Source organism: Apus apus, chromosome 15 (genome assembly GCF_020740795.1).
Source record: "Apus apus isolate bApuApu2 chromosome 15, bApuApu2.pri.cur, whole genome shotgun sequence".
Lineage (NCBI taxonomy): Eukaryota > Metazoa > Chordata > Aves > Apodiformes > Apodidae > Apus > Apus apus.
In genome coordinates, this window is record NC_067296.1 from 2,973,987 (window position 1) to 2,999,776 (window position 25,790).

Genomic DNA, 25,790 nt, shown 5'->3' on the forward strand with positions numbered 1-25,790 from the left:
GGAGTGTTTTGGTGGGAAGTGATGAGGAAAGGGCTCCTTACCCAGACCCTACCTAAAGCTTGGAACACCCCAGGGCAGTGGCTCAAGGAGAGGGGAGGTCTCTGCCTCTCTCCTACCCCTGCCTGTGAAAGGTGGCCCCAAGATGCCAACTGGCAGAGGCCAAGGCCCTGGTTACCCCATGACAGACACAAGGGAGCAAGTCCTGGCACATCTACATTTATTCAGGTGGTGCAAGGGTGGCAGTGACTGTTGCAGCCATCTGCCTCCATGCTCCAGCAGGCAGGTGGGGGCAGGACAGGGCTGGCAGGTAGGCTCCAACTACTCGTGCTGGCAAAAAAAAACAACCCAGAAGAACGTGGGTGAACCCCTGTCTGCGGAGGCAGGGAGCACTGCCACCCTGCAGCTCCTGGCACCGGGGGCAGGTGAGGACAGCAGTGTCAGGCAGGATGAAGCCAAGGGCTGCAGAGCTGCTCCCTGGCCCCAGGGCTGGCGGGGGGCCCTGCCTGTGTCCCCCTGCCCAGGGTGGGTGGGCTCACCTTGGAGACGATGACGTCCCTGGTGCGGGCGCGCAGCTTGTTGACCTGGGTCTCGGCGATGTCTGCGCGCTCCTCCGCGTCGTCCAGCTCGTGCTGCACCTTGCGGTACTTCACCAAGTTGGAGTTGGCCTGCTGCTCCTGGAGGGGGGCATTGAGGGGTGGGTGGGCACGTGGGGCACAGCCAGGACACCAGGCTGGCAGCTTCCCCTGTCACCCTCATGGCCACTTTCCCTCGCAGCCATCCCCAGGAAGGCCAGCACCGGGAGGGGGACAGGCACTTACCGCCTCCTCGAACTGGCGTTTGTAGCTCTTGACCTTGCTCTGCAGCTTGTCAATCAGGTCCTGCATCCGTGCAAGGTTCTTCCGGTCTTCCTCAGCCTGCAAGTGCCCCAGCCCCCTTAGCAGAACCCCAGCAGACTCCCCCTTCACTCAAGCTCTGCTGCCCCAAGAGCCTCAGAGTGCCAGGGCCCATCACACACAACCCATCCTGCTGGCCCTGGTCCCCCCAGCACCTCGCTTGGGATGTGCCAGCAAAGGGACAAGACAGAGACCCTGAGCAGGTGGTGGATGGTGGGACAGGGAGGAGCCCATCCTGCCCTTGTTGGTCCCAGCACAGCACCCAGAACAAGCCAGGGCTGTGCTGCAGAGGATGTGAGCCCAGGGAGAGCCGGGCTGGAGCTGCCCCTGGTGCTGCTGTACCTGGTAGCTCAGCTCCTTGATCCTCCGCTCGTACTTGCGAATGCCCTTCTGGGCTTCGGCCATCTTCTTCTGCTCCACATCCAGTTCTCCCTCCAGCTCCCGCACCTGGGGGGTGGACAGAGGCCAGCTCAGCTCCCTGCTGCCAGCCCCAGCTCAGAGGAGCTACAGCCAAGGCTGAGCCATCCCAAGCAAAGGCAAGGAGCTGGCCCCAGGCTGGCAGATCCTCAGGGACTGCCCATGGACCCCCTGGGGTACAGCCTGGCTGGGACAGGGACAGTGCCCTGCTGAGCCTGGTGCCACAGGGGATGGGGCAGTGCCAGGCGCCTGCTTCTAGGTGTAACAGCTGGGGTCTGCCACCTCACCCTGGCCTCCAGCTTCTGGATCTGCTTCTTGCCCCCTTTGAGAGCGATCTGCTCTGCTTCATCCAGGCGCATCTGCAGGTCCTTGATGGTCTGCTCCATGTTCTTCTTCATCCTCTCCAGGTGTGCGCTCGTGTCCTGCTCCTTCTTCAGCTCCTCTGCCATCATGGCAGCCTGCAAGGCCAAGAGCAGAGCGGCATCACCACAAGGCCAGGCAGCCCTGCCACACACAGAGCCTCCGTGGAGAAGCTCCAAGACCCTCCTCCCACCCACCCACCCAACCCATAGGGTGCTGAGCATCCCCCCCTCTGCCCTTACATCCGTGATGGCCTTCTTGGCCTTCTCCTCAGCATTGCGGCACTCCTGCACCGCGTCCTCCACCTCACTGCTCAGCTGGGAGATGTCAGCCTCCAGCTTCTTCTTTTGGTTGATCAGGCCCGTGTTCTGCAGACAGAGCAGGGCGGTGTCACAGGGACCAGCTGCTCCCCACGGCCCCGCTGCCAGCCAGGCTCCTGCTGCTCCAGTGCCAGCAGAGACCCGGGATCTGGCAGCTCCTCACCTGGGAGTGGAGCAGGTTGACCCTCTCCGTGGCCTCCAGCAGCTCCTGCTCTGCCAGCTTCCTGCTCCTCTCTGCCTGCTCCAGCGCTGCCCGCAGCTCCTCCACCTCAGCCAGCAGGAGGTTGTTGCGGCGCTCCAGGGAGGCCGCCTGCTCCTTCAGGTCGTCGTTGTGGCGCTGGGTGTCGTCCAGCTCGATTTGCAGGTCCTGCCGGGCAGCGCAGGGTGAGCGGGGACAGGAGGAGCTGGGAAAGGCAGCAGGGGCAGCGCCCAGACCCCATCCCACCCAACCTTGATCTGGGCCTGCAGCTGGCGGACCAGCTTCTGGAACTCGGCGGCCTGGCGGTTGGCGTGGCTCAGCTGGATCTCCATCTCGTTCAGGTCTCCCTCCATCTTCTTCCTCAGCCGGACGGCCTCGTTCTTGGCCCGGGCCTCTGCATCCAGGGTGGCCTGCATGGAGTCCATGGCACGTTGGTGGTTGCGCCTGTGGGAGGGACGATGGATCAGCCCCGTCTGCTGGGGACACCCAGCTCTGCCTTGCCACCCTGGCCCAACCTGTCCCCCCCCCACCCCTTTCCACGCACACCTCAGGTTCTCAAACTCCTCGTCCTTCTCCGCCAGCTTCCTGTCCACATCAGCCTTGATCTGGTTCAGCTCCAGCTGGATGCGCAGCGTCTTGCTCTCCTCATGCTCCAGGGCTCCCTAGAGACAGCAGCAGCCGTGAGAAGGTGGCCCCCGGTGGAGGAGATCTCCCCCTCCATATCCCCACAGCTACGAGAGCAGGGCAGGTGGAGCCCCCCCAGTGCCTTGCTGTGGTTGCACAACCCCCAGGAGTGGGTGCCCGGGGGTTCCAGCCCAGCTCAGGACTCTGCCAGCACAGTCTGGGGTGCTGCTGCAGGTGGGCCAGTGGCTCTTGAGGGCAGCAGGCACGTGCCATCACCAGAGGGAAACAAGGACCCACCTCAGCCTCCTCCAGAGCTGCCTGGATATCGCTCTTCTCATTCTCCAGGGCCTTCTTCAGCTTCTCCAGCTCATGGATGGTTTTGCCGCTCATACTGATCTGGTCAGTCAGGTCAGCAATTTCCTCTGGCAGGGACAGAAGGGTGTTTGGTCGGGAGTGAGTTTGTGGGGCCAGCCCCATGCAGGTGACTTCCCCTACCCAGGCTTGGCTGATGTCCCCCCAGCCCCTCAGAGAGCAGCTGAGCTCATGCTTGGGGACATTTTTGGGCCCTGCTGTGCTCCCCTGCAGTCTGGGTAAGGAGAGGACGTGGGAGAGGCATTAAGGACCCATGCTTGTCCAAGAGCAACACCTCCAAGCCAGTGTCATGCCACAGCCATGGCATTCTCAGCAGCAGAACATGGTCCATTTGCAAACAAGACCCGAGTGACACCGCCTCTCTGCCCAGAGTGTCACCAGCGAGAGGGTAGAACACTTGCTGGCTTCCTGGCTGGGCTGCTTTCCTCCAAGCAGGAAATGGGCCAGACTTGGCTGAGCAGCAAGGTCTGCTCCCTGCCTACATCCCACCACATGGCTGAGGACAGGGGAGCCACAGGCTGCCTGTGAGAGCAGGACCCTGAGCAGGGGTCCAAGGGAGGCGGAGCTTGAGCCCAGTCTTACCCTGCAGGTTCTTGTTCTCCCTCTTGAGGGTCTCCAGGTTGTCCAGGGACTCCTCATAGGCATTCTTGAGCTTGAAGAGCTCTGTGCTCAGGCTTCGAGACTCCTTCTGTGACGCCTCCAGCTCTGCCTGGGTCTCCTCATACTTCTGCTTCCACTCGGCCAGGATCCTGTCAAAGTTGCGCTGCTTCTTGTCCAGGGCAGCACAGGCTGAGTTGGCACGTTCCAGGTCCACCGACAGGTCCTCGATCTCCGTCTGCAGCCGATGCTTGGTCTTTTCCAGGGAGGAGCACTTGGCATGAGCAGCTTCCACAGCCTCCTCTGCTTCCTGCAGCCGGCTGGCCAGCTTCTTCCTGCCAACAGGAGCAAGGGGTGAGTGCTCCCAGCCCCAGTGTCATCCCACCCTGCTGCTCTTAAGGAGGGGAGGCCACAGCCTGCCCAAACCCAGTCAAGTCTGGGCAGGAGGGTGCAGTCTCACCCTGGGAGCTGGGAAAGCCCCATCCTTGAAGAGAAACCTGCCACCTGCCAGGAGCAGGCTCCGGCCATGAGACTCACTTGGCTTCCTCCAGCTCCTCTGTCCTCTGGATGGCATCTGTCTCATACTTGGTTCTCCACTGGGCCACTTCTGCGTTGGCCTTGGACAAGTTCCTCTGGAGCTCACTCTTGGCCTCCACCTCCTCCTCATACTGCTCCCGCAGCAGGTCGCAGTCGTGGCGGGAGGCTTGCAGGGCATGGGCCAGGGCGTTCTTGCTCTGAGGAAGGGAGAGCTCATGAGAGGAGGAGCTGGCTCCAGGACACCAGCCACGGTGCTGGGACTGGGGGCAGAGGGAGGGAACTTCTGTTTTTCCCAAGGCTAAGAGCTGCCCTGGGTGCTCCTGTGTGAAGGGGATGTCCCACCTCCCCAGCCCAAGTATCTGGGCCACTGCCACAGTGGGACACACGCCTGAGATCTGTGACACTCAGAGATCAGCCATGCCCTAGAAGCCTCACCTTGGTCTCTTCCTCCAGCTGCCTCTTGAGCTCCTCAATGTTCTGTGTGAATGAGGTCTTGCCACGGCTCAGCTGGTTGATGAAGGACTCCTTCTCCTCCAGCAGCCGACTAAGCTCCCCTGGGTTCAAACAGAGCCAAACCAGCTACGTGGGGGCAAAGGGCTTCAATCTGCCTTAGCCTGCATCCCCAGAGCCTGTGGTCTCCAGCCACATGGACACCTCCAGCAGTATCCCCACCCAGGCAAGAGGTGCACACCAAAGCCAGAGAGGTAGGAACCCCTCCTTCTGACCACAGCACATCCCCAGCACAACTAGCATCACACAGAGGTCCTCTTCTTGCCAAGCCACAAGCAGCTCTGCAGGACCCGAGGGGGGCACAGCACAGACTGCCCTCCACTCCAGATGGAGCTCCTGCTGTTTTTCTGTTGTCCATGGGGGAAGCAGGACAGCCTGCCTGCCTGAACCACAGCCCCTCCAGAGCAAGCCCAGCCCCAGGCCAGCCCCGTGTCCCCTGCTGCCACCCCCTTACCATTCTCAGTCTGCAGCCTGCCCCGCTGCGTGCTCACGTCCGTCAGTTGCCGCTGCAGCTCGTCCACTTTGGACTTGGCCTCGCTCAGCTGGTCCTCATAGGTGCGGCAGAGCTTCTCAGCACTGGCCTGCAGGCACCAAGCAAAGCCTGAGACCCGCAGCCCTGAGGAGCACTGCTGCCCCCTGAGGGGCTCGGCGACTGCCCCAGCCCGGGACATGCTCAGTGCATCCCATGTGCACACAAGGCAGGAGCTCTCCTGTCTCTGCTGAGCTAACAGTGCCTCCCTGCAGTTGGTCTCCCAGGAAATGTCTTCCCAGATCCTCCAGACTTGACTGGGACAAGCAAAACCTCCTGCAAGCAGTGCCGTAGTGACACAGGGACAAGCAATACTGAGTGACAAAGAGGGACACAAGGGCAAGTGTAGAGTACTCCACCTGGGGAAGAACAACCCCATGAAGCAGTACAAGTTAGGGGGTGACCTGCTGGAAAGCAGCTCTGGGGAAAAAGACCTGGGAGTCCTGGTGGACAGCAGGTTGTCCCTAAGCCAACAATGTGCCCTCATAGCCAAGAGGGACAATGCTATCCTGGAGGGCATTAAGAACAGCATGGCCAGCAGGTTGAAGGAAGTTTTCCTCCCCCTCTATTCTGTCCTGATGAGGCCTCACCTGGGGCTCTCTGTGCAGTTCTGGGCTCCCCAGTTCAAGACAAGGAATCACTGGAGAGAGCCCAGCGTAGGCCAATAAACTGGGGCACTGGAGCATCTGCCTGTGAGGAAAGGCTGGGAGAGCTGGGGCTGCTCAGCTGGAGAGGAGGAGGCTGAGGGGGGATCTCATCAGTGCTGATCAGTATCTACAGGGGGTGTCAGGAGGATGGGGCCAGACTCTTCTCAGGGGTGTCCAGGGACAGGACAAGGGGCAATGGGCACAAACTGGTCCACAGGAGGTTTAACCTGAATATAAGAAAATGCTTCTTTACTCCAAGAGTAACAGAGCCCTGGGACAGGCTGCCCAGGGAGGTTGTGGAGTCTCCTTCTCTGGACACATTCCAAACCTGCCTAGATGCATTCCTGTGGGATCTGCTCTAGGGGATCCTGCACTATCAGGGAGGCTGGATTAGATGATCTCCAGTGGTCCCTTCCAAACCCACCACGTGTGTGATTCTATGATTCTGTGACCTTGCCATGGCAAAGAGCCACCCAGGACAACACCCCACGGATGCAGCCATGCTGAACACGCTGCGAACCTGCCCCATGAACCGGTGCCCACCTTGTTCTTGGTGAGATACTCAATGTTGGACGACAGGTCATCCACCTCCATCTTCATCTCACTCTTCTCCTTCTCCAGCTTCTGCTTGACACGCTGCAGGTTGTCGATCTGCTCGCTCAGCTCGGCCACGCTGTCCGCGTGCTTCTTCCTCAGGGCAGCCGCCGTGGACTCGTGCTGCAGGGTGGCCTCCTCCAGGTCCCGCCTCAGCTTCAGGAACTCTGCTTCCCGCTTCTTGTTCATCTCCAGCTGTGTCGCTGTGGCCCCACCAGCCTCCTCCAGCCTCTCACTCAGCTCCTCCAGCTCCCGGGACACTTCTGCCCTCTGCTTCTCCACCTTGGCCCTGGCAGCACGTTCGGCCTCCAGCTCCTCCTCCAGCTCCTCGATGCGCGCCTGGCACAGGCAGAATGAGGAAGTGACCTGGTGGGGCTCTGGCATTTTTTTTTGCTCCCCACAATAGAGAGAAGTGTCTCTTCTGATACTAGGGAGCAACAGGCCACCAGTCTGGAGCAAAGACTGCTTTGGGATTCTCTGAGGTGGGCATGGTTGGTGCTCCTTGGCAGGCTGTCCTGCTGTCCCCTGCACCCTGCCATCAGGATCCAGGCTGACACCATCCTCCCTTCAGCAGGAACCCTCCATGCAAACTGCCTGGACCTGAGGGCCTGTCTCTGCCAGGAAGAAGCCCAACAAACTAGGTTTGGACCTTCAGAGTCTGAGCACTGGATTTAGGGTTTTAGACTGGACAGAGAATTACACTCTAGAAGCTGTTCCTCATGCTGCTGCGAGGGTTCACCTCAGTATTTCAGCCTTTCATTTTCAGTCCACCCCATTTTGGCAGAGGGCTTTGGTTCTGCCAACAGTGCCAGAGTTTTTCTACCAAGGAGAAGCTCCTGTGCTCAGAGTGACTGGCCCATGCAGATTCCCCAGCACATGACATCTGATGGAAATTTAGGATTCCTGGGCTGTGAGAACAGTTCTTCCCACCATACCTGGAGCTCCTTGATCTTCTTCTGAAGCTGGGCCTCAGTCACTTGCCCATCTTCAATCCTTGAATTCAGCTGACTCATTTCAAAGTCTTTCCTGTACAGAAAGAAGGCAGAGCCTGTGGTCAGACAAATGCTGTCCTGCCAAGTCCCTCTGGCTACTGAAGCCAGAGGAACATTGTTCCCTGCACCCAGGTCCAGAGACAAACAACCCAACCCACACAGGAAGGGGACTGCAGGGGTCAGAGGCAGCACATGGATTGCAGGAAGGGTTAAAGTGGACACTGGCTCTGATGTTTACCCTGTGGGGCCCCAGGGTGTTGTTTTGGAGCTCCTTAATGAGAACGGGACACGAGTGATGAAGCCTGTACTTGGAGTTGATGTCCCAGCTCCATGCTAGGATCCTGCCAGACAAGTCTCTCCTCTCCAGCCCCATGCCCAGAGGAAGCTCTATGGCACCCTGAGCTGTTAGTCTGTGCAGCTGATGAACTCCAGCACCTCTGCACACTGCCCAGGAAAACCAAACCCTCATTTTGCCTGGACTCATCACACACTCACTTCTTGAGTTTCTCCTCCAGCTGCTGTTTGTCATTCTCCAGATCCATAACAGACTCCTGTGTCAACTTCAAGTCTCCTTCCAGCTTCCTCTTTGCTCTTTCCAGGTCCATGCGGACTTTCTTTTCTTGTTCAAGAGAGCTTTCCAGCTGGACAATGAAAGGAGACAGGCTAGGGAGGGAAAGGACCCTCTGCAGCCCCAACCTCCACATGTCTACTACTGTGGGAATCTCACCCAGCCACAAGATCTAAAGCTCTTTCCTAGTTTGTCTCCAGTCCCATTCCCTCAGCCCAGGACTGCTCTCTATGGAGTCCTCTGGACCACCTCTTGGTTTAGGGGCAGTTTGTCAATGGGGTTATTAAGCAACTGACCATATTAAACAGGGATCTAAAACCAATCCCACCCTCCAGATACCATTCAGGTCTTTGGGCTCTCCTGGAGGCTGACTCAAACCTCTCTCACTTCACTGTTACTGGCCCATGACTCACATCATCCACTTGCTGCTCCAGTTTGACCTTAGCTTTGGTCAGTGTGTTGACCTTGTCTTCCTCAGCCTGCAGGTCATCCAGAGCCTGCTGATGGGCCTCCTGAAGAGCTTTCTTCTCCTTTGTCAGCTTGGCAATGACCTCATCCAGAGCAGCCATCTCTTCAATCAGGTTTTTAACCTAGGTAAGTGGGGGCAAAAAATTAAGTCCACCTTCTCAGAAACAGGGGAAGCAAAGCTAATCCAGCAGCCTGAGCCATAAAAAGGCAGGAGGCCCTGATCAACAGCAGCTTGGCACAGCAGCAGCAGCCAGTCCCTCTCCCCTTGGCCAGCCTGGTTCCACCAGCTGGTTTGCCAATGCCCCAGATCACTTGCCACTGCACAGAACTGTTTGCCCACACCACTCCTGTGCAAGGAGGCAGGACACCAGAGGGGTCTGGCCTCTCCCACACCTTTCTGCACTCTGCCTTGCCCCAGCAATCTTGTCCCCTCTGTTTCTTCTTGGTGCCCCCAGAAGCACAGAGGCTCCTGGGCAATGAGGCTGTCCTCCAGAGAGGGTCAGCTACCTTGTTCTCCGTGGCATGTTTCTCCTTCTCCACCTTGGCCAGTGTGATTTCTAGGTCATCAATGTCCTTCTTCAGCTCTGCACACTCATCCTCCAGCTTGCGCCTCTTGGCAGTGAGGTCTGAGTTCATCTCCTCCTCATCCTCCAGACGCTCCATCAGCTCCTTCACCTTGGCCTCCAGCTGGATCTTGGACTTGATCAGCAGGTCGCAGCGTTCCTCTGCATCTGCCAGGTTGTCTTGCTCCTGGGACAGGCACAGGAGAGCCAGTGCTCACCCACTGCCCCAGGAGCACACCAGCAGGCTCTCAGCCATGCTCTCCTGGCCCAGAGAAGAACCTCTCCCCGTGGCAGGGGCAGAGCAAGCCCAAGGTGCTCAGGTGTACAAAAGAGGTCCAGTCACTGCATGTTTTCAAGGCCCACAGGACAACCACTAACCAAGGTCAAAGAGCTACTGCAACTACATTTTGCAGAGGAAGGAAACACTGCACTGTGGTACAGAAGTGGCACAGATTAGCCCCAGCTTGGTGAGCAACCATTCTCATCCGTCCCACCCCCATGGGAGGACATCACCCTCTCTGGAAGTAGGGGAACATGAACCCCCATGGCAGCCCTGAGGTGGCAAGTCTGTGACATTGCTTCAGGTTTGCACCAACTCTGACATTGCCATTCTAGCAGCTTGTGGCAATGAGGGCATCTCAGAACTGCAAAAACACTGAAGGAGGGATCTGGCATGCTCTGCTCCTTCTCCTACCCATGGATCCTGAACTATCCTCTTTACACTTCCAGAGAGAGGGTGAAGCACTCACTGCCTGCAGCTGGAGAGCCAGGTCATTCTTCTCTTGGATCATGGAGACCTGCTTCTCTTCCAGCTCCTTCCTCTTCGCCTCAGACTTCTCCAGAGCCTCCTTCAGCTTCTGGAACTCCTCCTTCAGGTTGGACATTTCCTTCTCAGTCTGAGCAGACTTGAGTAAAGGCTTGATCTTGAAGAACAGTTTCATCCAGGACCAGTTCTTGACAGCATTGAAGGCCCGAATGTTCCACTGAATGGTATAGAGGGCTTCCCTGGAGGGACACAAGCACAGCATCATCACGGATGCAGATTCCCAGCCTCCCATCCTCACTGCAGCAGAGACCTGGCTCTTGCAGGCCTGGACACAGCTCTGTTCCCCACCAGGAGGTCAGATGGCAGAGTGCTGAATGAATGGCACACTGTCTGCACACAGTAGTGGGACGGGTGGTGGTGGGGCCTCACTGTCAGGTCTCTGCATCCCTCTGAATCTTCCAGTGGAAACCAAAAGGTCCCCTCACCCAGATACACTGACCCTCCTCACCTGACCCATCTCAGGCTTCTTACAGATCTGCCTCCATCCCTACAGGACAGGGCCTCTCCCAACCACAGCCAGCCACGGGCAAGCCCCACAGGCCAAACCCACTGAAATGTGCAGAAGGAACAAGGAGAGCTGCTCACAAAGTTCTGCCTCCCCCCACAACTCTACCTCCTGCTGATGATCTTCTGGTACTCGATGCGCATGAGGTGCCCACGGATTCTGGCCTGCAGCATGGTCAGGATCTTGGCCAGACGCTCATCTCGCATCTCTTCCAGTAAGCCCAGCAAACCAGCCTTGAAAAACACCTGCAGGCAAGAGAGCAAGAGCAGAGTCAGCAGCAGAGAGGGCAAAGAGCCCAGGGGTAACATAACCTGCCTGGTCTCACACCTTGGTATGACCAAACTTGTACTGGGAGTTGTCCAGTTCCAGGGAGCTCAGCAGCTTCTCAGTGGCCTTTCTGCTGTCCACAAACTTGTCATCTGGAATAGCTGCTGGATTCAGGATACGGTAGCTGTTGGGACAAAGCAGAGGGAGGACATGCAAGAGAACCCCAGCACAGAATTGATGGCTCCATCATCATCCCTGCACCCCAGCCCTGCCAGCCCCCCTTGTAAGAATGTGTCTGCAGCACAGGCTGGAGCCATGTATGATCCAGGAAGGATATTCTGCAGTGCAGACACCAGGGAATCCTGACAGATCTTAGTCCCTGAACACAAGGAAGACTCTGCAGGAGAAGGCCACTGTCCTCAGTGTGCCCAGGCAGGCCCAGGCCAAACAGGGTAGATGGGGCCAATGTAGAGAATTGGGAGGATCCCACGGGAAGAGAGAAATCTGAGGCAGGACTGGAAGACCCCAGCCCTGCCATCATCCCCCTGCACCAGCGCTGCGTTCAGCATCTCAAACAGCACCAGCTGGTGTCTCATCACAGCTGGCACCAAACCAGCAGCAGAGCTGCCCCAGACTGTGCACCCACAGGGCTTATTGTGGTGCTCCAGACCAGCCCTGCACAAGCTGGGGAGCAGGTGAGAGGCAGGGCCTTCAGAAGATGGAGGGGCTGCTGGGCAGGGAAGAAGAGGGAGCTACCGCTGCTTGAAGTCTGCGTAGAGGATCCTGTTGGGAAACCCCTTCCGGCAGATGCGGATTCCCTCCAGGACGCCGTTACACCGCAGCTGGTGCAGCACCAGGAAGGCATCCATGGCTCCTGTGGGGGAGAGCAGGGCTGGATAAGACACTCAGAGAGGAAAAGGAGCTGCAGCACAAGCCTGAACCCCGGAAACAGCCCGTGGTTTTGAACACAGGGGATAACATGTCCTGTGGACTTGTGCTGAGCAGCAGGGCTGCAGCCTGGTGAAAGTCAGCCTGAGAGGTGGATCCATTGCTGTTGTTGCACACAAGTGCAAGGCAGCCCAGCCACCAATGCACAGCCACAGACTCCTTCTCCCCAGGAGAGGACACTGGTGTGGGTCACAGGGGTTTCCACACTGAGATGGGGCCAGCTCTCAGTGGCAGCAGAACTGCTGCAACAAAAAGGGCTGGGGAGAAGGTGGGTGCAGGTGTCCCTGCCAGCTCCCACATGTGGATGTGACCCAGGGAAGTGCCAGGGTGCTGCCTCAGTCCATGCATACCTGGGGTCTTTGTCTCATTGGGGATGATGCAGCGGACAAAGTGGGGCTGGGTGGAGCGCAGGTTGGTCATCAGCTTGTTGAGATTCTCCTGTAGGGCAGACACAGGGGATGAGGCATGAGGTGACAGCTCTGCTCACTTCTCTCCAACCCCTTTTCCCCACAGGCAGGGAGAGAGCAGCCACCGAGAGCCCCTTACCACTCTTCATGAGACAGGGGGAATTTCCTCCTGCTTGGCTGCTCCCTGTGCTCTCCTGCCAACAGGACATCCCCCACCCAGCAATGGGAGAGGAGACTGGGCTGGCAGATGTGCCAAATGGCACCTACAGGTTTTGCTATGCCAGAGAGGAGCCAGGTGCTTCCACAGTGTTTGTAGGTTAAGTTTTGCTGCAGGGGAGAGCCAGGAACACAGGACAGAGCATATTCCTGGTCCACAGCTCTGCTGGTGCCCATCAGTCCTGTGCTCAGCACCCAGCAAATCTAGTGCTGGCACCCACATTGCCTGCAGTCCTCATCTCATCAGGCTTTCCCTGCACCTCCACGGTGCTGCCCAGGCCCTTCAGCTGTGACAGATCCAGCCTGGGCCTCCTTATCTCTCCAAGACAGGGCTCAAGCCAAGACATGGCCCTGCCCTTTCTTGTGGGAAAGGCATCTACACCCTTGATATTTCCAGGCTGCCTTCTCCTGCTCGTACAGGCTCAGCCTGTCCAGGACCAGCTTGAAGAAGGGAACACCTTCCCACAGCTCCACATCATCATGGGGTAAGTTCTCACTGCAGCCACCATTCCCCACAGCATGTGACTTGTCCAGGAGGAAGAAAGTCACACGTCTCCCTGAACAGGGGCTCAGACACAAGTGCTACCCTGTCCCCACAAGGCTGTCATGGCAGGACACAGCTCTGGGCTCACACCCCCCTCTGTGCTGTTTTCTAGTTGCTTAAGCTCTGGGCTGGACAAATAACTCCTGTGGGGAGCATGGGAATGGGGGGATGCATTATCCTGAGCTGTAAAACAGCTCAGGTCACCTCCCTGGTCTGCTGAGAACTGCCTGCTCAGATTCTCTTCTGTTTTCTTCTGCCCAAAGGGGCTGTCCTTCCCGCCGGCCAGAATGAGGAGAGAAGAAGCACAGACTTAAAGTGATGTTCATGTGATACATTATCTAAACATCACTACAAGTCTTAACTGCCGCTCTCTCAAAGGTGAAGGCACAACAGAAGCAGCACAAGCTCCAAGGGAGTCACTGGCCTCCCTGCCAGGAGCCTCGTGTCCTTCCCTAGCAGCACCAGGATATGGCTGGGACCCTGCCAGGCCCAGGGATGAGAGGGTGTTAGGAGCTTTTCCCTAGTGGTGGTCTTCCAGAAGCCCTGGTGGTCCTTCAGGCCCCATAGCTCATGTGGAAGATAGCCCAGAGTCTTGGCAGGGAAGTGGGACTGACCCTGGGACACTCTGAGTGAGCTTCCCTCATGGCCTGGGATGAGGGGCTGGCTCTTACCTTGTGCAGCTGGGACACTGTTTGGAAAGATGCTGCCTTTTTACGTTTCTCCTTGGTCCCTGGCTTGTGAGGTTCATCTGTTGGGTGGAAATAGTGATTAATGACATCAGCCAAACATCTGCTTGACTTGGAGGACTGGGGAGCACCCTCAAACACCCCTGAAAGGCCCACAGCCCCTGCTCCCTGTGAAGCTGAGATGGTAGTACCTTGCTGCAGACCACCAAAACATCTCCCACAGCACCCAGCTCTGGGTGTTGGTCCTTAGCTCTTGGTAACAAGGGACACACCCTGAGTTGCAGGGCCACCAGGACAGCTCTACAGCACCACACAAGCTCAGCCTGGTCCTAAATACCCATCTAAAGCCCCTAGGCCAGCACTGCACGTGCAGAGTGCCCATTAACCCAGGTCAGAGAGGTTTTTAGGGGTTAATGTGGATGTTCCCTTTGCCCAAGCTGCTGGGTGCAGGAATGCTGCACCAACAGCTGGCTGTGGGAGGCTTTGCTGCAAAGGGAGGGCAAGACTGAGGTCAAAACCAGGGTGAGGTTGTTCCTCACCTGAAGTAGAGCCCACATAATTCTCATAGAGGCAGGCCAGGAGCTTGTTTTGGGATTTTTGGAAGACAGTCACCACTGTCTCATTCAGGGGGTCCTTGTTCTTGTCCAGCCACCCACTGATGTTGTATGGCACCTGTCCCAAGAGGCGAGAGGCAAAGGTGAGGACAGCCCTGCAAGGAGGAAGGTGGGAATGCTGTGGGAGAGCTGGGAGGGGACGTACCACACCAGCGTAGTGCACCACCTCAAAGTGGGCCTCGTATTTCCGCTTTTTATCTGGCCTGGGCTTCTGGAAATTGGGAGACTTCCCAATGTGGTTGTCGTAGAGCTTCGCCTTGAACGACATGTCGGAGGCTTTGGGGAACATGCACTCCTCCTCCAGGATGGACAGGATTCCCATTGGCTGCAGGGAGAAGGTGGTAAAAAGAGGTTTGAGCTTCGTGTGGCCACGTCCCATTGCAGAATGGGGGAGTCCCTGATGCCACGGAGCAAGGTGAGACAGGACTTGGCTTGGGAGACCTCATCCTGGTTCAGGTAAATGATCTGAGATGTGGACCCTGGGCCAAGGTACCACTGGTGTATTCCAGGCTGCACCTGACCTCCAACCAGCCAGTGTGGGACTGGCCAGGCCTCCAAGACATGGAGTCTTGCCCAGGTACATCAGACTGCTGGGAAAGGAAGATCCTCTCCAGCATCATGACAGATCTGCTTTTTTTCCAAAACAAAGGTGATTTTCCTCCATGCACTGGTAGAAATCTTTTATACAAGCTGCTCTGAATCAGTAAGTACTTAAGCAAGAGGCACTGAGGGGCAGCAAGCAGGTAGGAAAAAAGGAGCTGAGATCACTGTTCTCTGGAGGAAAAGGCCACACCTCTTCTGTAGTGCACCAGTGGGTAGGAACAGAGTTTCTGTGGTTTCATAAAGTCAAAATTTGTGTCAAAAGAGACTTAATGGGCTGGAGACCCTGAGCTGTAAGTGTGGGCAAAACAAAGTTGGGCACTTGCCACTGACTGGGGAGGGAGTAATTTTATTTCTGGTTGCAGATTACCTCTCACTGTTGCAGTCTTTGCAAAGAAACACCTACCAGAAGTACCATTTCTGTGCCCTGACTGATGCTTTACCTTCTCAATCAGGTCGATGCAAGCCTGCAGGTCCAGGCCAAAGTCAATGAAGACCCATTCGATGCCTTCCTTCTTGTACTCTTCTTGCTCCAGGACAAACATGTGGTGGTTGAAGAACTGTTGCAACTTCTCGTTGGTGAAGTTGATGCACAGCTGCTCAAAGCTGTTGAACTGCAAGAACAAAACAACCTTGTGTCAGAGGGAAGGGCTCCAAATGTGAAGTGATTCACTCTGCTCCTTTGTCTGGGTATGAAGTGATCTCTGCTAGGCTCAGCTGCATTGCTACCAGAGCAGGTGGCCAGTAATCATGTGAGATGTGCCCACAGGAATGTTAGAACAGTCCCTTGTGAGCTGCTTGTCTGCTCCAGATAAATTAACTCAGACAAGAGCTCTTTTTCTTATCAAGACTAGCAGTTTCTTGGAGGAGACAGAGCTGTCAGGCACTAGAGGACCGAGCTGTCTAGCCATAACGTTCCCCTGAACCCATGGCAGGAGGCCTGCAGAACTCACATCAAAGATCTCAAAGCCTGCAATGTCCAGTACTCCGATGAAGAACTGTCTGGCCAGCTTGGTGTCCAGGGTCTTGTTGATCCGAGTCACCAGCCACTTGAACATGCGGTCATAGGTGGCTTTAGCCAGGGCTCCCACAGCATAGACAACCTGCCAAAGCAAACCAGAGAGGGGGTCATGAGCACTTAGGATTCCTCCTGCTTTTGTAGGAGCTAGAGGCTGAAGGAGAGAGAGCTTCTTGGCACACAAAGGACAGACAGACAGATCCAGGGAGTTCATGGTGACAGTATATGCTCCAAGATTAGTTTTCATATGATCACAAATGTGTTCATGTGTCCCTGGCCTGGTCTTAGGATACAGATTCATTCTAAACTGGTATTTTCGGAAGCCTTGTGCATGGCAGGAGCCTCCAGCTCACTTTGGGTAAGACACCAGTTCTTAAGGTTCTCCTGAATTTTACTCAAGGACTGCCTTGAACTATTCAGGCCAGGTCTGGGTTCCTAACTGTGACATGGCTAGAATCTGACAAGACACAGTTTTGGTGCATTTGAGCCTCCCACAAGATCAGTTTAGATGAGTTTTCTGCTTTGCAGAGCTGAACTCTTCACGGCAGCATGACAGTCTCTGAAGCAGATCCATAGAAACTGGACCCTTTCTGGCTGGGATCCAACCCCCATTTCAAAGATAGTGCACTGAACCTTCAGCCTTAGTTAATCTCTAAAGTTAGAGAGTTGTCAGGGTTGGAAGGGACCTCTGAAGATCATCTAGACCAACCTCCCTGCTAGAGCGGGATCCCCTAGAACAGGATTACACAGGAACACATCCAGATAGGTTTGGAATGTCTCCAGAGAAGGAGACTTCACAACCTCTCTGGGCAGCCTGTCCCAGGGCTCTGTTACTCTCACAATTATCTGCCAGCTCTGACACCAACTTTCCCAGCTGCTAAAAGCCAGTAACTGTGGATACACCTTCTCATGCTGCTCTGGAGTCTCCTCCTAAATCCAAGAGAGCAAACTGAAGCACCCATCACCCTGTGCAGAGGACAGGGCCTGCCTGCAGGAAAGTCACACACAGCGTGAGCAGGGAGCCTGTGTCCTGGCACACTTACCTGTTCCACGTTCTGACCTTTGGTCACGTACTCATTGCCCACTTTCACACGAGGATGGAGCAACCCTTTGATGAGGTCAGCTGAGCTGACTCCCATGAGGTAGGCAGCTTTGTCAGCACCTGCAAAACAGCACAAAGGCATGAGGAGCCCTTTTCTGGGAAAGAAAGAAAAAAAAGAAAACATAAAAAGATGAGCAGCTCTTCTGCTGATCAATGCCAACTGTACTAGTGTTTCCACCTGCTCCAGTGTTCTCCAGTGTCTGGTGTGATTTCCCATCTTGGATATTTTATGGTGCTTTTTAAAGTCTGAACTTCCTGCCTGAGAAGTTACTTTTTTGGAGGAGATGGCATTAGCAGACCTGGACCTGCTGCTTCTTATCAGGTGCCTGTCAGGTTTTTGAGTCTTCTAGATCTGGGGATCTCTGTGTGCTTTCTGGAGGAAGCTTGGGTTGCCATGCAGTGAATTTCAACAAACCAGGAAAGAGGTGATTTCTTGCTTGTCTAGGAGATTGTAGCTAGAAAATCACCTCTGTAGGGAAATCACTGCTTGATCAAAATCTCCTTTAATTACAAGGTAGCAGCTGAATCCTGTGGTGACACTCCTCAGGCAAAGGGAACTCTCCCTTTAGGAATGTTAGCATGACAAGGTCTGATCCAGGCAGTCATTTCTGCTGGATCCCTGCCTCAGCTGATGCATAGTTAGTGCTCAAACCTCCCAGGTAAGGGGCAGGGCTGCCCCTTCTCACTCTCCCACATGCTGGCAACTCCCCCTCTCCTTGAAGCTTGCTCCATCATGCCTGGGAGCCAGGGCTAACGCAGCAGTGCAAAAGCAATAGAAAACATTTGAGCTGTGACTTTTCTGAATGTTCAGGTTTGCTCTGCACCCTGACTGTTCTCTTAGCTCTATGATTTCCATTGGATTTTCCTAAACAACAAGCCAGAAGTATTAGACAGTGACTGCATCCTGCTCCAACTGCACTTCAGGAGGCTCAGACCTGAGCAGGTCCTTGCGGTCCTGATCATGGCCTGGCTCATTATCTGTGGACAACCTGCTCTGTAAGGCTGACTAATGAAGTGCAAGAGAAGAGGTGATGAAGGGCAGAAGAATGAGCAAGGTGAAGCACAGCCTGGGTATGACAGCCCGTGAGGTTGCTGAGGCAAGTCTGATGCAGAGGAGACCACCTAGTGCCTGCAGTACAGGCTGTGCTAAATATACCTGCTCAAGGACAAGCCCCTTCATGCACCCCAAGCAAGTTCTAAGGAAGTGTGATTGCTTGGGATGATGGTCACCAACCTTCACAGACCAGGCCAGGGAGGTTATCCCAGCCTGCCCTTGGAGGAATTTGCATGCCCAGCCCAGGCTGGGCAGAGCTGGCAGCATGAAGCCAAACTCACTTTCAGTGCCATCAGCCTCTGCCTGCTCCTCTCGCTGCTTTTGCTTGAACTTCATGTTGCCAAAGTGCATGATGGCACCCACAATTTTATAGCAGCCACACTTCTCATCATTGCTGAAGCCCAAGATGTCCATGGCATGCTGAGGAGAGACAAAGCAGCATAGATAGAACAAAGACACCACTCTGAGGTGAGAGTTGCCCTCCCACCACCATCTTCTAAGGTGCTCTCCCTATCCTGGGGCTCTGGGCAGGGTGCTCTATCCAGTAGGCACCCAGGTAAGGAATCCTGTCCATGGGATTTTGAATGTGAGTCCAGCTCCAAGAAGATCTATATGAAAGCAGAAGGTTTTACAAGCTGAGGTCTCATCTTCTGATAGTAGCCATGGGAAGTGCTCATGTGCTACAGGCCCTTTCTAATGCAGGAGATTATTCTCCCTTCTCTGCCTGGAAGAAGCTGTTGATGGAGATCAGAGTCACTCTGCTCTTCTTTGTAGGCTCACAGCACATGCAGAGCAACTGCCCATAAACCAGAAGGAGCTCACAGCTAATGTGGAAAGGGACACAGGAAAGCTGGGACACCTGCCCAGGTCTGCCCAGGAGGCTGTGCCCTTCCCCAGGCCCCTGCCTCACGTGCAGTGTGCAGGAAGTGCACGTACATCTGTGGCCATGAGCTCCTCGCCGTCATCCAGGTTGTCCACAGTTGTTACACCCTGAGAGCAGAAGTGGTAGTCGTAGGGATTGAGGGAGAGCAGCAGCATATCTGTTGGGGGAAGACATGTGGGGGGTGAGGCAACTCTCACAGAGACAAAGCTGGGGCAGAGGGGCAACCCTGGCCACAGATGATGAGGTCTTCACTGGTCTCAACTAGAGAGCACTAGCTGGTGAGACAGTCTCTGTCAGCCCAGGCAGGCCCACACGTGGGTCCATCTCTTCTGTGATGTGTCTCTTGCTTGCTATCTTGGGATATGGCTTGGCTGCAGACTGATTTAGAAATGGCCATCCCTGTCCTTGTGACCACCAGATAAGATTACTGCTCTGCACAGCTCTCCAGACCGGCCTATTAAGGTATTGTTCTCTAGCCAGCAACAAGCTCAAGAGCCTGCAGCCAAGAGGCTGACCACCCCAAGGGCCTGTGCCAGTCATCTTTCTGCAGTGTGGAAAGGTTCCCTGTGCAGTCCGTGTGGCCTGGCACCTGGAGAGCAGGACTGCTCAGAGCTCAGGACTGCCCCAGTGCAAATTTGAGTCAGCTGGGACCATCCTGGGGAACACACCTAGGCTGGGTCTGCTGAAGGGTCAGGGCTGTCAGTGAGCTGTGAGGGTCTTTTCAAGCACACCTGAAATAAGTCATCTCACTAGGGTGGCTGAAGGAGCTCAGAGTAGGTTGCAAAACGCTTCCCTCTACCCCAAAATGAGTAAATATCCAGCCAGCACAGGCTGAGGTCAGTGGGTACCTGCCACACAATGAGGAATCTGTGCAAGGCAGCTCCACAAAGAGTGCTCCCACCCTGCAGGCAGACCCCAACTGACAACTTCTCTGCTCCTAGACAGTGGCAGGAAGGAAGGGCTTTAGTCTGGCTTCTCAGTCTGTGAGGATAAAGGAGGCTGAACTAGATGACCTCTTGAAATCCCTTCCACCCTGAATTATCTGCCAATCCTATGATCCTGCACAGCCAGCAAAGCACATGAGGGCAGTGAGCTGGGTTTCCTCAGTCCCTAGGGCCCCAGAGCTGACAACAGAGCTCTGTGGGTGGCTCTTTTCAAGCCATCAAACTGTAAAAGCTACTCAGGAGCTCTGGCTGCCATACCTTGCAGCTCTGGCTTCTTCCCAGAGAGGATCTGGTAGTAGATGTGGTAGCTTCGCTCTTTGGGTTGCTGGAAAATCACTCTTGATTTTTCCAGAAGATCTAGAATCAAACAGGGCAGAGGGTTAAGAGGAGGCCTTGTTCTTTCCTGGAGCTGACCCACAAAGAGGGAGATGAAATCCCTCCCCAGCTGGCACATATTGACTCACAGATGTCGATGTCTGCAGAGGCCAGCTTCCCTGAGGGGCCAAAATGGATCCGGATGAACTTGCCCTGAAAACACAGGCAGGAGGTAAGTGCTGGGCTTGAGGTACAATTCTGAACAGCTCCCAGAAACCTCAGACAACTACACTGGTGATTTCCCACTTCTTAGGCTTCTGCTGATGCCAGGCAAGTGACTGGGCTCTGGGAGGTGCAGGTGGGTGAAGTTCTCTGGTTTGCAATGTGCTGAGGGTCAGACAGCATTGCCTAAGGTTGTAAACACTAGGCAGGCAGAAATTTCACTCACAGCAGATAAATCAATCCCTGTCCTCAGGCTTGTTCTTCAAGCTAAGCACTTCTGTGGGGCAGCGGGATCCCCAGCCTGCCCTGCCTCCTGCTCTGGGGTGTGCTGAGGAATCTCACCCAGGAGAGACTCCTTTCCTTCTCCAAGGCACCTGAGCAGGCATCCAAGCCTCCTGTGGCTGAGGAGCTCTGCAGCCCACAGCAGAGCCAGGCTGAGCTTAGCAAAAGAGACACTGCTCTCTGGAAGGGGCACACAGGTCTGCCCCAGCTCCAGCATCCCAGGCTGTGCCTACTGGCCCTCCTGACTTTGGTCCTGTAAGGGACTTCTCACCAGGGTGACTGACCAGCACACCACGGACTGCACAGAAGTACCCAGAAGCTGAGCCTCAGCAGTCCAGTCCCACTGGGAAGCAGAAGGAGCTTCCTGCTGCTTGCCTTTGGCTCCTACCCAACAAAAACCCGGTGCCACAAAGGACCCATTCAGCTGACATGAACGGGGCCCATTAGCTCCCTGCCTTGCTAAGAGACTTACAAAACGTGAGGAGTTGTCATTTCTTATGGTTTTGGCGTTGCCAAAAGCTTCCATAGCTGGGTTAGCCTCAATGATTTGATCCTCGAGGGTGCCCTGGAAAACAAAACCAAAGGATGTGTCAGCTCCCACCCAGCCAGAGGGGATCTGTTGCCAACAACAGAGAGAAACAGAGTGGAGCTCCTTGTACCAGCTGCCTGTTATGCTGTCTTTAAGAGCCTGCTGCTCCTGAGGCATCTCTCTATCTCCTGAGGCAATGCAGCTCAGTTTAGGGGTCAGCAGAGCTAGGTTTTGCAGCAATGCTCTTGGTGGGCTCCTCCTCACTGAAACTGGCCCCTCTGAACATCCAGACTACTGTCCCCTCTGCACACAGCAGTCCTTAGTCCCTTTCTTAGGCTGCTACAACATGCAAACCAAGCACACATTGTCACCACAACAGCCTGAAACATTTCAGGCTCTTTGACTCTGCCAGGCATTTCCACCTCCACCAAAGTCTCGGACAGTTTAAATCACAGCACATTGCAAAAGAGGAGATCCAGAAAACAGGCTTGATCTCTGCCTTCCTACACCAGCAACATGCACAGAAGGGTCACAGTGTGATGAGAACACATCACAGGTCCCAGCTGGAGATCTGCTGAACTCACCAGAACTCTCCTGAGCACACCTCAAAATTAATTCCCTGACCTCGTTTTTCCATTCAGGTTTCACATGCACAGTTCAAAGACAAAAAGACAGCCTGAACCTAATGCAGGCAAAGCAGGACAAAAAATTCAAGGAGAGAAGCAAAAGACTCATGTCAAGCCACAAGAAGGACAGCGAGTAAATAGTAATAAAGTTTGGTGGCACAGGCACCAGCAGGCTTTTTCATCAGAAATTTTACCCATGCTCTGACACATTACAGCCCATAGGGCCTTCCTTAGGTGGAAAACACCAGCTCTGGGCTCTGCCTACTAAGAGCTGTGGTGTCTTTTCAATGCTGGGCCCACAACTGCTCCCCATCTCTGCAGCCCCAGGTGTGTGAAGGGCAAAAGAGACAGGGAGCAGCTGGGAGTCACAGCTTTACTATCCCACTGTGTTCTGTCACTTGGATATCCTTTGATCAGTTATCTTTAAATTCAGCTTGATCTAAAATTGCCTGGCCTGTGAGATTCAATGGGGGCTGCCCCCGGACCCACAGATCCAGCCCCCCCAGTTACCTTAATAAGTTTGCCCAAGTGGTCTGAGACTCGTCCTAATGAGCATCCCTCAACCATCAGTGTGCATCAGCTAAAGGCTGTCCCTGATTTCTCAGGCAGAGGAACCAAGGACATATGACTGAGCTGCTGAAAGGGCTGAGCCCTCAGGGTGCTGGGAGGACCAAGGACTGGACCTTTGCTGGACTGCCAAAGGCACTTGGTTGCTTCCTTGGAGCTAAGCAAGCACCTCAGAAACAGACTCCAGAGAAGGACATCAGCTGCCTGCAATGTGGTGGGCTGAGCCAGTTCAGGTCTTTGCAGAGGGTTGGCATGTCCAGGCATCATCAGGGCCCTGGTCTGCAGCCAGAGCACAGTGCTGCCCATGGCAGGGAGGCTCTTCCCCTGCCCCAGCTTAGCCTGGAGGCTGAGTGGAACACTAATGGCTCAGAGAGTGGAGGCTTCCCCTTGTCTTTGGAAAAGCCCACACCACCCCCAGGCAGACACTGTGCTGGTCAGAAAAGAGCCTTTGAAGATTAACGATCCCTTGAAGGAGAGGTTGGAGTCAGGAAGGTAGAAAGTCACTGAGAGATGAAACACCAAAGCTTCAAACTATGTGGAAGTGGGAGATGGAAAGCCAAGCAGAGAACTAAACACCATCCAGGCACTGGAGCAGCCCTTGCTCCCACACCCAAGGTGAAGGTCCCATCCAGGTGCTCCTCATCACCCCACCAGACCTCTGTGGTGCAGCAGCTTGTTGAGCTCTGGCCTCAGCATTAAAGATTAGGAGTCTACAACACTTACCCCAGTTTTAGTGGCAAGAGCTGCCTAGAGAAAGGAAAGAAAATTGTCTTTAGAAACCCAGAAAAACCATGCAAGAATCACAAGAAGCATGGTCAGAAAAGCAGGGCATCACCATTTAGTGCCAAAAAAAAGTCCAAGAAAAAACAACAATAAATGGAAGGATTAAACTTTGTAAGAGATGCCAAAAAGTTGTTAAATAGATTAGCTCAAGAAAACAAAGAAGTGCATCAAAAAGCAAGAACAGTTAAATCCAAACCCAAAGAAGAGTAAAGAAAATAATGCTGAAGTATTGCTTGTCTGTTACCTAAAGCAGCCAGTTTGCTTCTGCAAGGGAAAAGCAGAATGGAGCCTCAAAGGATCAAGAAGAAATAAGCAATTGCAAGGGCAGCTCAAAAATAACCAGCACCAAAGAAATGTAAGAATCAAAACAAGAGCAAGAAAAGCACAAGGTAGAAAAGGGTCAAAATGAACAAGAGGAGAAAAAGAGAAAAGGATGAAAAGCAAGGCTTAAAAGAGGCAAGGTGGGAAATGGCAGGTTTCATTCATTGTTTTTATGTTCTGTAAGAAGCAGCTCTGTGGGGTGTTGAAGGAGGAAGAGAAGATAAAGAGGGCACCCAAAGCACCTCTCTCAGGCTGCACAGATTGAGCAGCCACACAGAAAAGAAAACAAACAAAAAAAATCCATTTCCCCTTGAGCAGAATAATTTCAAGCCTTGCTTGTTCAAAAGTCAGGGAAAAGCCAAGCCCTGGGTGGGTCAGGCCAAAACACGCTTCCAAATGCCAAAAGTCGGGGGAAGAAAAAGAAAAAAAACAGGTAAAAAGAAGTTGAAAGGGGGAAGGTGGAAGAAAAAAAGAAGAAGAAGAAAAAAAAAGAAGGAAAAAAAAACAATAAAGAAAGGAAGAAAACAGCAAGAGCTTGTTTCAAAAGAGGGTCTTACTAATTTCTTGCCCGGTGTGTCGCCCAAGGCTGCGACAATGGCAAAGTACTGAATGACCCGCTTGGTGTTTACAGTCTTACCAGCACCAGATTCTCCGCTTAGAGTAACAGAAATACACAGATCAAGGACATGAGGCAAAGAACAGGTCAAAACTTCAAACACAGACCCTGCCTCCCGCGCCGGGAGGGAGAATAAAAGCGTTGGAGGGACGGGGAGGCCAGCACTATTGACCCCCTGCAGTTTTTGGGGTGTGAAACCCAGCTCCATCCTCACCACATCCTCCGGCCGCCTGCCCGGGCTCTCCCTGCCCCCTGCAAGGTGCCGCGGGGGCTCAGCTGCCCACCCCAGGTCTGGCAGGAGGTGCCAGCACCCACCAAGGCTGTACAGCCCTGGCCCCGGGGCTTCAGCTGTCCGGGATCAGCCAGGAACCGGCCTCGCCTGCTCCCTCTCCGGGAGTTTCAGCACATCCCGTCTCAGAGATGGCGGCAGCACCACGACGGGGTGAATCCTGCCCGGGCGAGGGCCTGTGTGCCCGGTGTGGGGTGAGGGAGGCCAGCAGGCCCCGCTGAGCTCATCCCTAAAGTTAGTCTGCTCTCCCATTGTAATCCCAGATCACAAAGAGCCAGGGGGGAGCTGGACATACGCCAAGCATCTCTCCGCAGCCCCTGCCTTTCCTAATTAGGCCATGGCCGAGGCTAAAAATGTCCGCGGCTCCTGGCAGTGGCGTGGGCTCCTTTGGAGTCCTTTATATAGCCCTTTTCTATATGTCACTTGAAATCAACCTGGCCCACACCCTCCCACATCCACCCTCCTTCCCTGCCACCGCCCCTCCGGCCGCCATCTCCCTCTGGCCTTGGCCTCCATCTCTCCTTCCCCTTTGCTCCCCGGGGGGACAGTGGCAGCCGGGGTGCCCCTTGGCAGCTGTTGGGGTGCGGGGGAGCCTTCCTGCCAGCCCCCTCTGGGGCTTTGTCACCTGGCAGGGCAGCAGGACAGGTGGGAAGAGCCGGGGGGGGGTGGGGGTTGCTTGACAGCTGCTGGGGCAGGGGGAGATAGGGTTGGGGGGGGATGGCACGGGAGGTCCTTACGTGATGAGCATGGACTGGTTTTCACGGTCTGGAAGAGAAGGGGCAGAGATTAGGCTTGGTGCCTCACCTTGTTGGGGAAGAAGGAGCTGGGGTAGCCCCAAAAGCAGGGGTCTTACTGCGCAGCATGTCGTTGTAGGCGTTGTCGGCGATGGAGTAGATGTGCGGCGGCGCCTCGGTGCGCCGCTTGCCCTTGTAGGCTGCCACCACCGGCGCCGTGTAGACGGGCAGCCACTTGTAGGGGTTGATGGTGACACAGAAGAGCCCCGAGTAGGTCTGTGGGGGGTGGAGAAAGAAAGGAGATGGGTGAGGCATGAGGGGTCCCCGGCATCCCTTCCCTCCTTCCTGCCCACCCCCACAGGGTGACCCCCCGGGCACGGCTGGCTCACGTAGATCATCCAGTGGGAGTAGCGGCGCTTCAGGTTGTAGAGCACGGAGGCCTCGTTGAGGTGTGTCAGCATGGCCATGTCCTCAATCATGTCGAACTTGGGGGGGTTCATGGGCTGCACTTCGTCCTCCTTCACCACCCGTGTCTGCCCGGAGGAGGGGGGGGACACACGTTAGACGGACCCCAGCCCCCACCAAACACCCTCTCCCCCAAAACCTGTCAGGGTTTTGAGACGCTGACGGTGCCGAGGACAACCCTGACCCTGTGCCTGCTGTCCTCCTGACAGGACTGCCCTCCATTTTGGGGTGACGAGG

The 25,790-nt window shown here is 55.2% G+C and overlaps 1 protein-coding gene across 1 annotated transcript in view; it reads right to left on the reverse strand.

Annotated features, from left to right (window-relative positions):
• Positions 1–200: 200 nt before the first annotated feature.
• The window catches only part of MYH7B (myosin heavy chain 7B), a 28,190-nt gene continuing 2,600 nt past the window's right edge, over positions 201–25,790 (reverse strand). Inside the window, exons 3-42 of the mRNA XM_051633328.1 lie at positions 25,478–25,621; positions 25,208–25,364; positions 25,092–25,119; positions 24,007–24,103; positions 23,069–23,092; positions 21,096–21,188; positions 20,269–20,332; positions 20,063–20,161; positions 18,914–19,017; positions 18,259–18,397; positions 16,865–16,983; positions 15,757–15,906; positions 15,247–15,417; positions 14,349–14,528; positions 14,129–14,261; positions 13,575–13,651; positions 12,087–12,174; positions 11,545–11,662; positions 10,849–10,972; positions 10,630–10,766; positions 9,940–10,195; positions 9,135–9,377; positions 8,573–8,749; positions 8,087–8,232; positions 7,535–7,625; positions 6,549–6,938; positions 5,284–5,410; positions 4,755–4,873; positions 4,320–4,516; positions 3,768–4,117; positions 3,111–3,235; positions 2,736–2,851; positions 2,441–2,633; positions 2,154–2,357; positions 1,913–2,038; positions 1,598–1,768; positions 1,236–1,340; positions 819–914; positions 537–674; positions 201–327 (exon numbers count right to left, since the gene is read on the reverse strand). Coding sequence (XP_051489288.1) covers positions 319–327; positions 537–674; positions 819–914; positions 1,236–1,340; positions 1,598–1,768; positions 1,913–2,038; positions 2,154–2,357; positions 2,441–2,633; positions 2,736–2,851; positions 3,111–3,235; positions 3,768–4,117; positions 4,320–4,516; positions 4,755–4,873; positions 5,284–5,410; positions 6,549–6,938; positions 7,535–7,625; positions 8,087–8,232; positions 8,573–8,749; positions 9,135–9,377; positions 9,940–10,195; positions 10,630–10,766; positions 10,849–10,972; positions 11,545–11,662; positions 12,087–12,174; positions 13,575–13,651; positions 14,129–14,261; positions 14,349–14,528; positions 15,247–15,417; positions 15,757–15,906; positions 16,865–16,983; positions 18,259–18,397; positions 18,914–19,017; positions 20,063–20,161; positions 20,269–20,332; positions 21,096–21,188; positions 23,069–23,092; positions 24,007–24,103; positions 25,092–25,119; positions 25,208–25,364; positions 25,478–25,621 — 5,625 coding nt within the window. The 3' untranslated portion in view covers positions 201–318. The remainder of the gene's footprint in view (positions 328–536; positions 675–818; positions 915–1,235; positions 1,341–1,597; positions 1,769–1,912; positions 2,039–2,153; positions 2,358–2,440; positions 2,634–2,735; positions 2,852–3,110; positions 3,236–3,767; positions 4,118–4,319; positions 4,517–4,754; positions 4,874–5,283; positions 5,411–6,548; positions 6,939–7,534; positions 7,626–8,086; positions 8,233–8,572; positions 8,750–9,134; positions 9,378–9,939; positions 10,196–10,629; positions 10,767–10,848; positions 10,973–11,544; positions 11,663–12,086; positions 12,175–13,574; positions 13,652–14,128; positions 14,262–14,348; positions 14,529–15,246; positions 15,418–15,756; positions 15,907–16,864; positions 16,984–18,258; positions 18,398–18,913; positions 19,018–20,062; positions 20,162–20,268; positions 20,333–21,095; positions 21,189–23,068; positions 23,093–24,006; positions 24,104–25,091; positions 25,120–25,207; positions 25,365–25,477; positions 25,622–25,790) is intronic.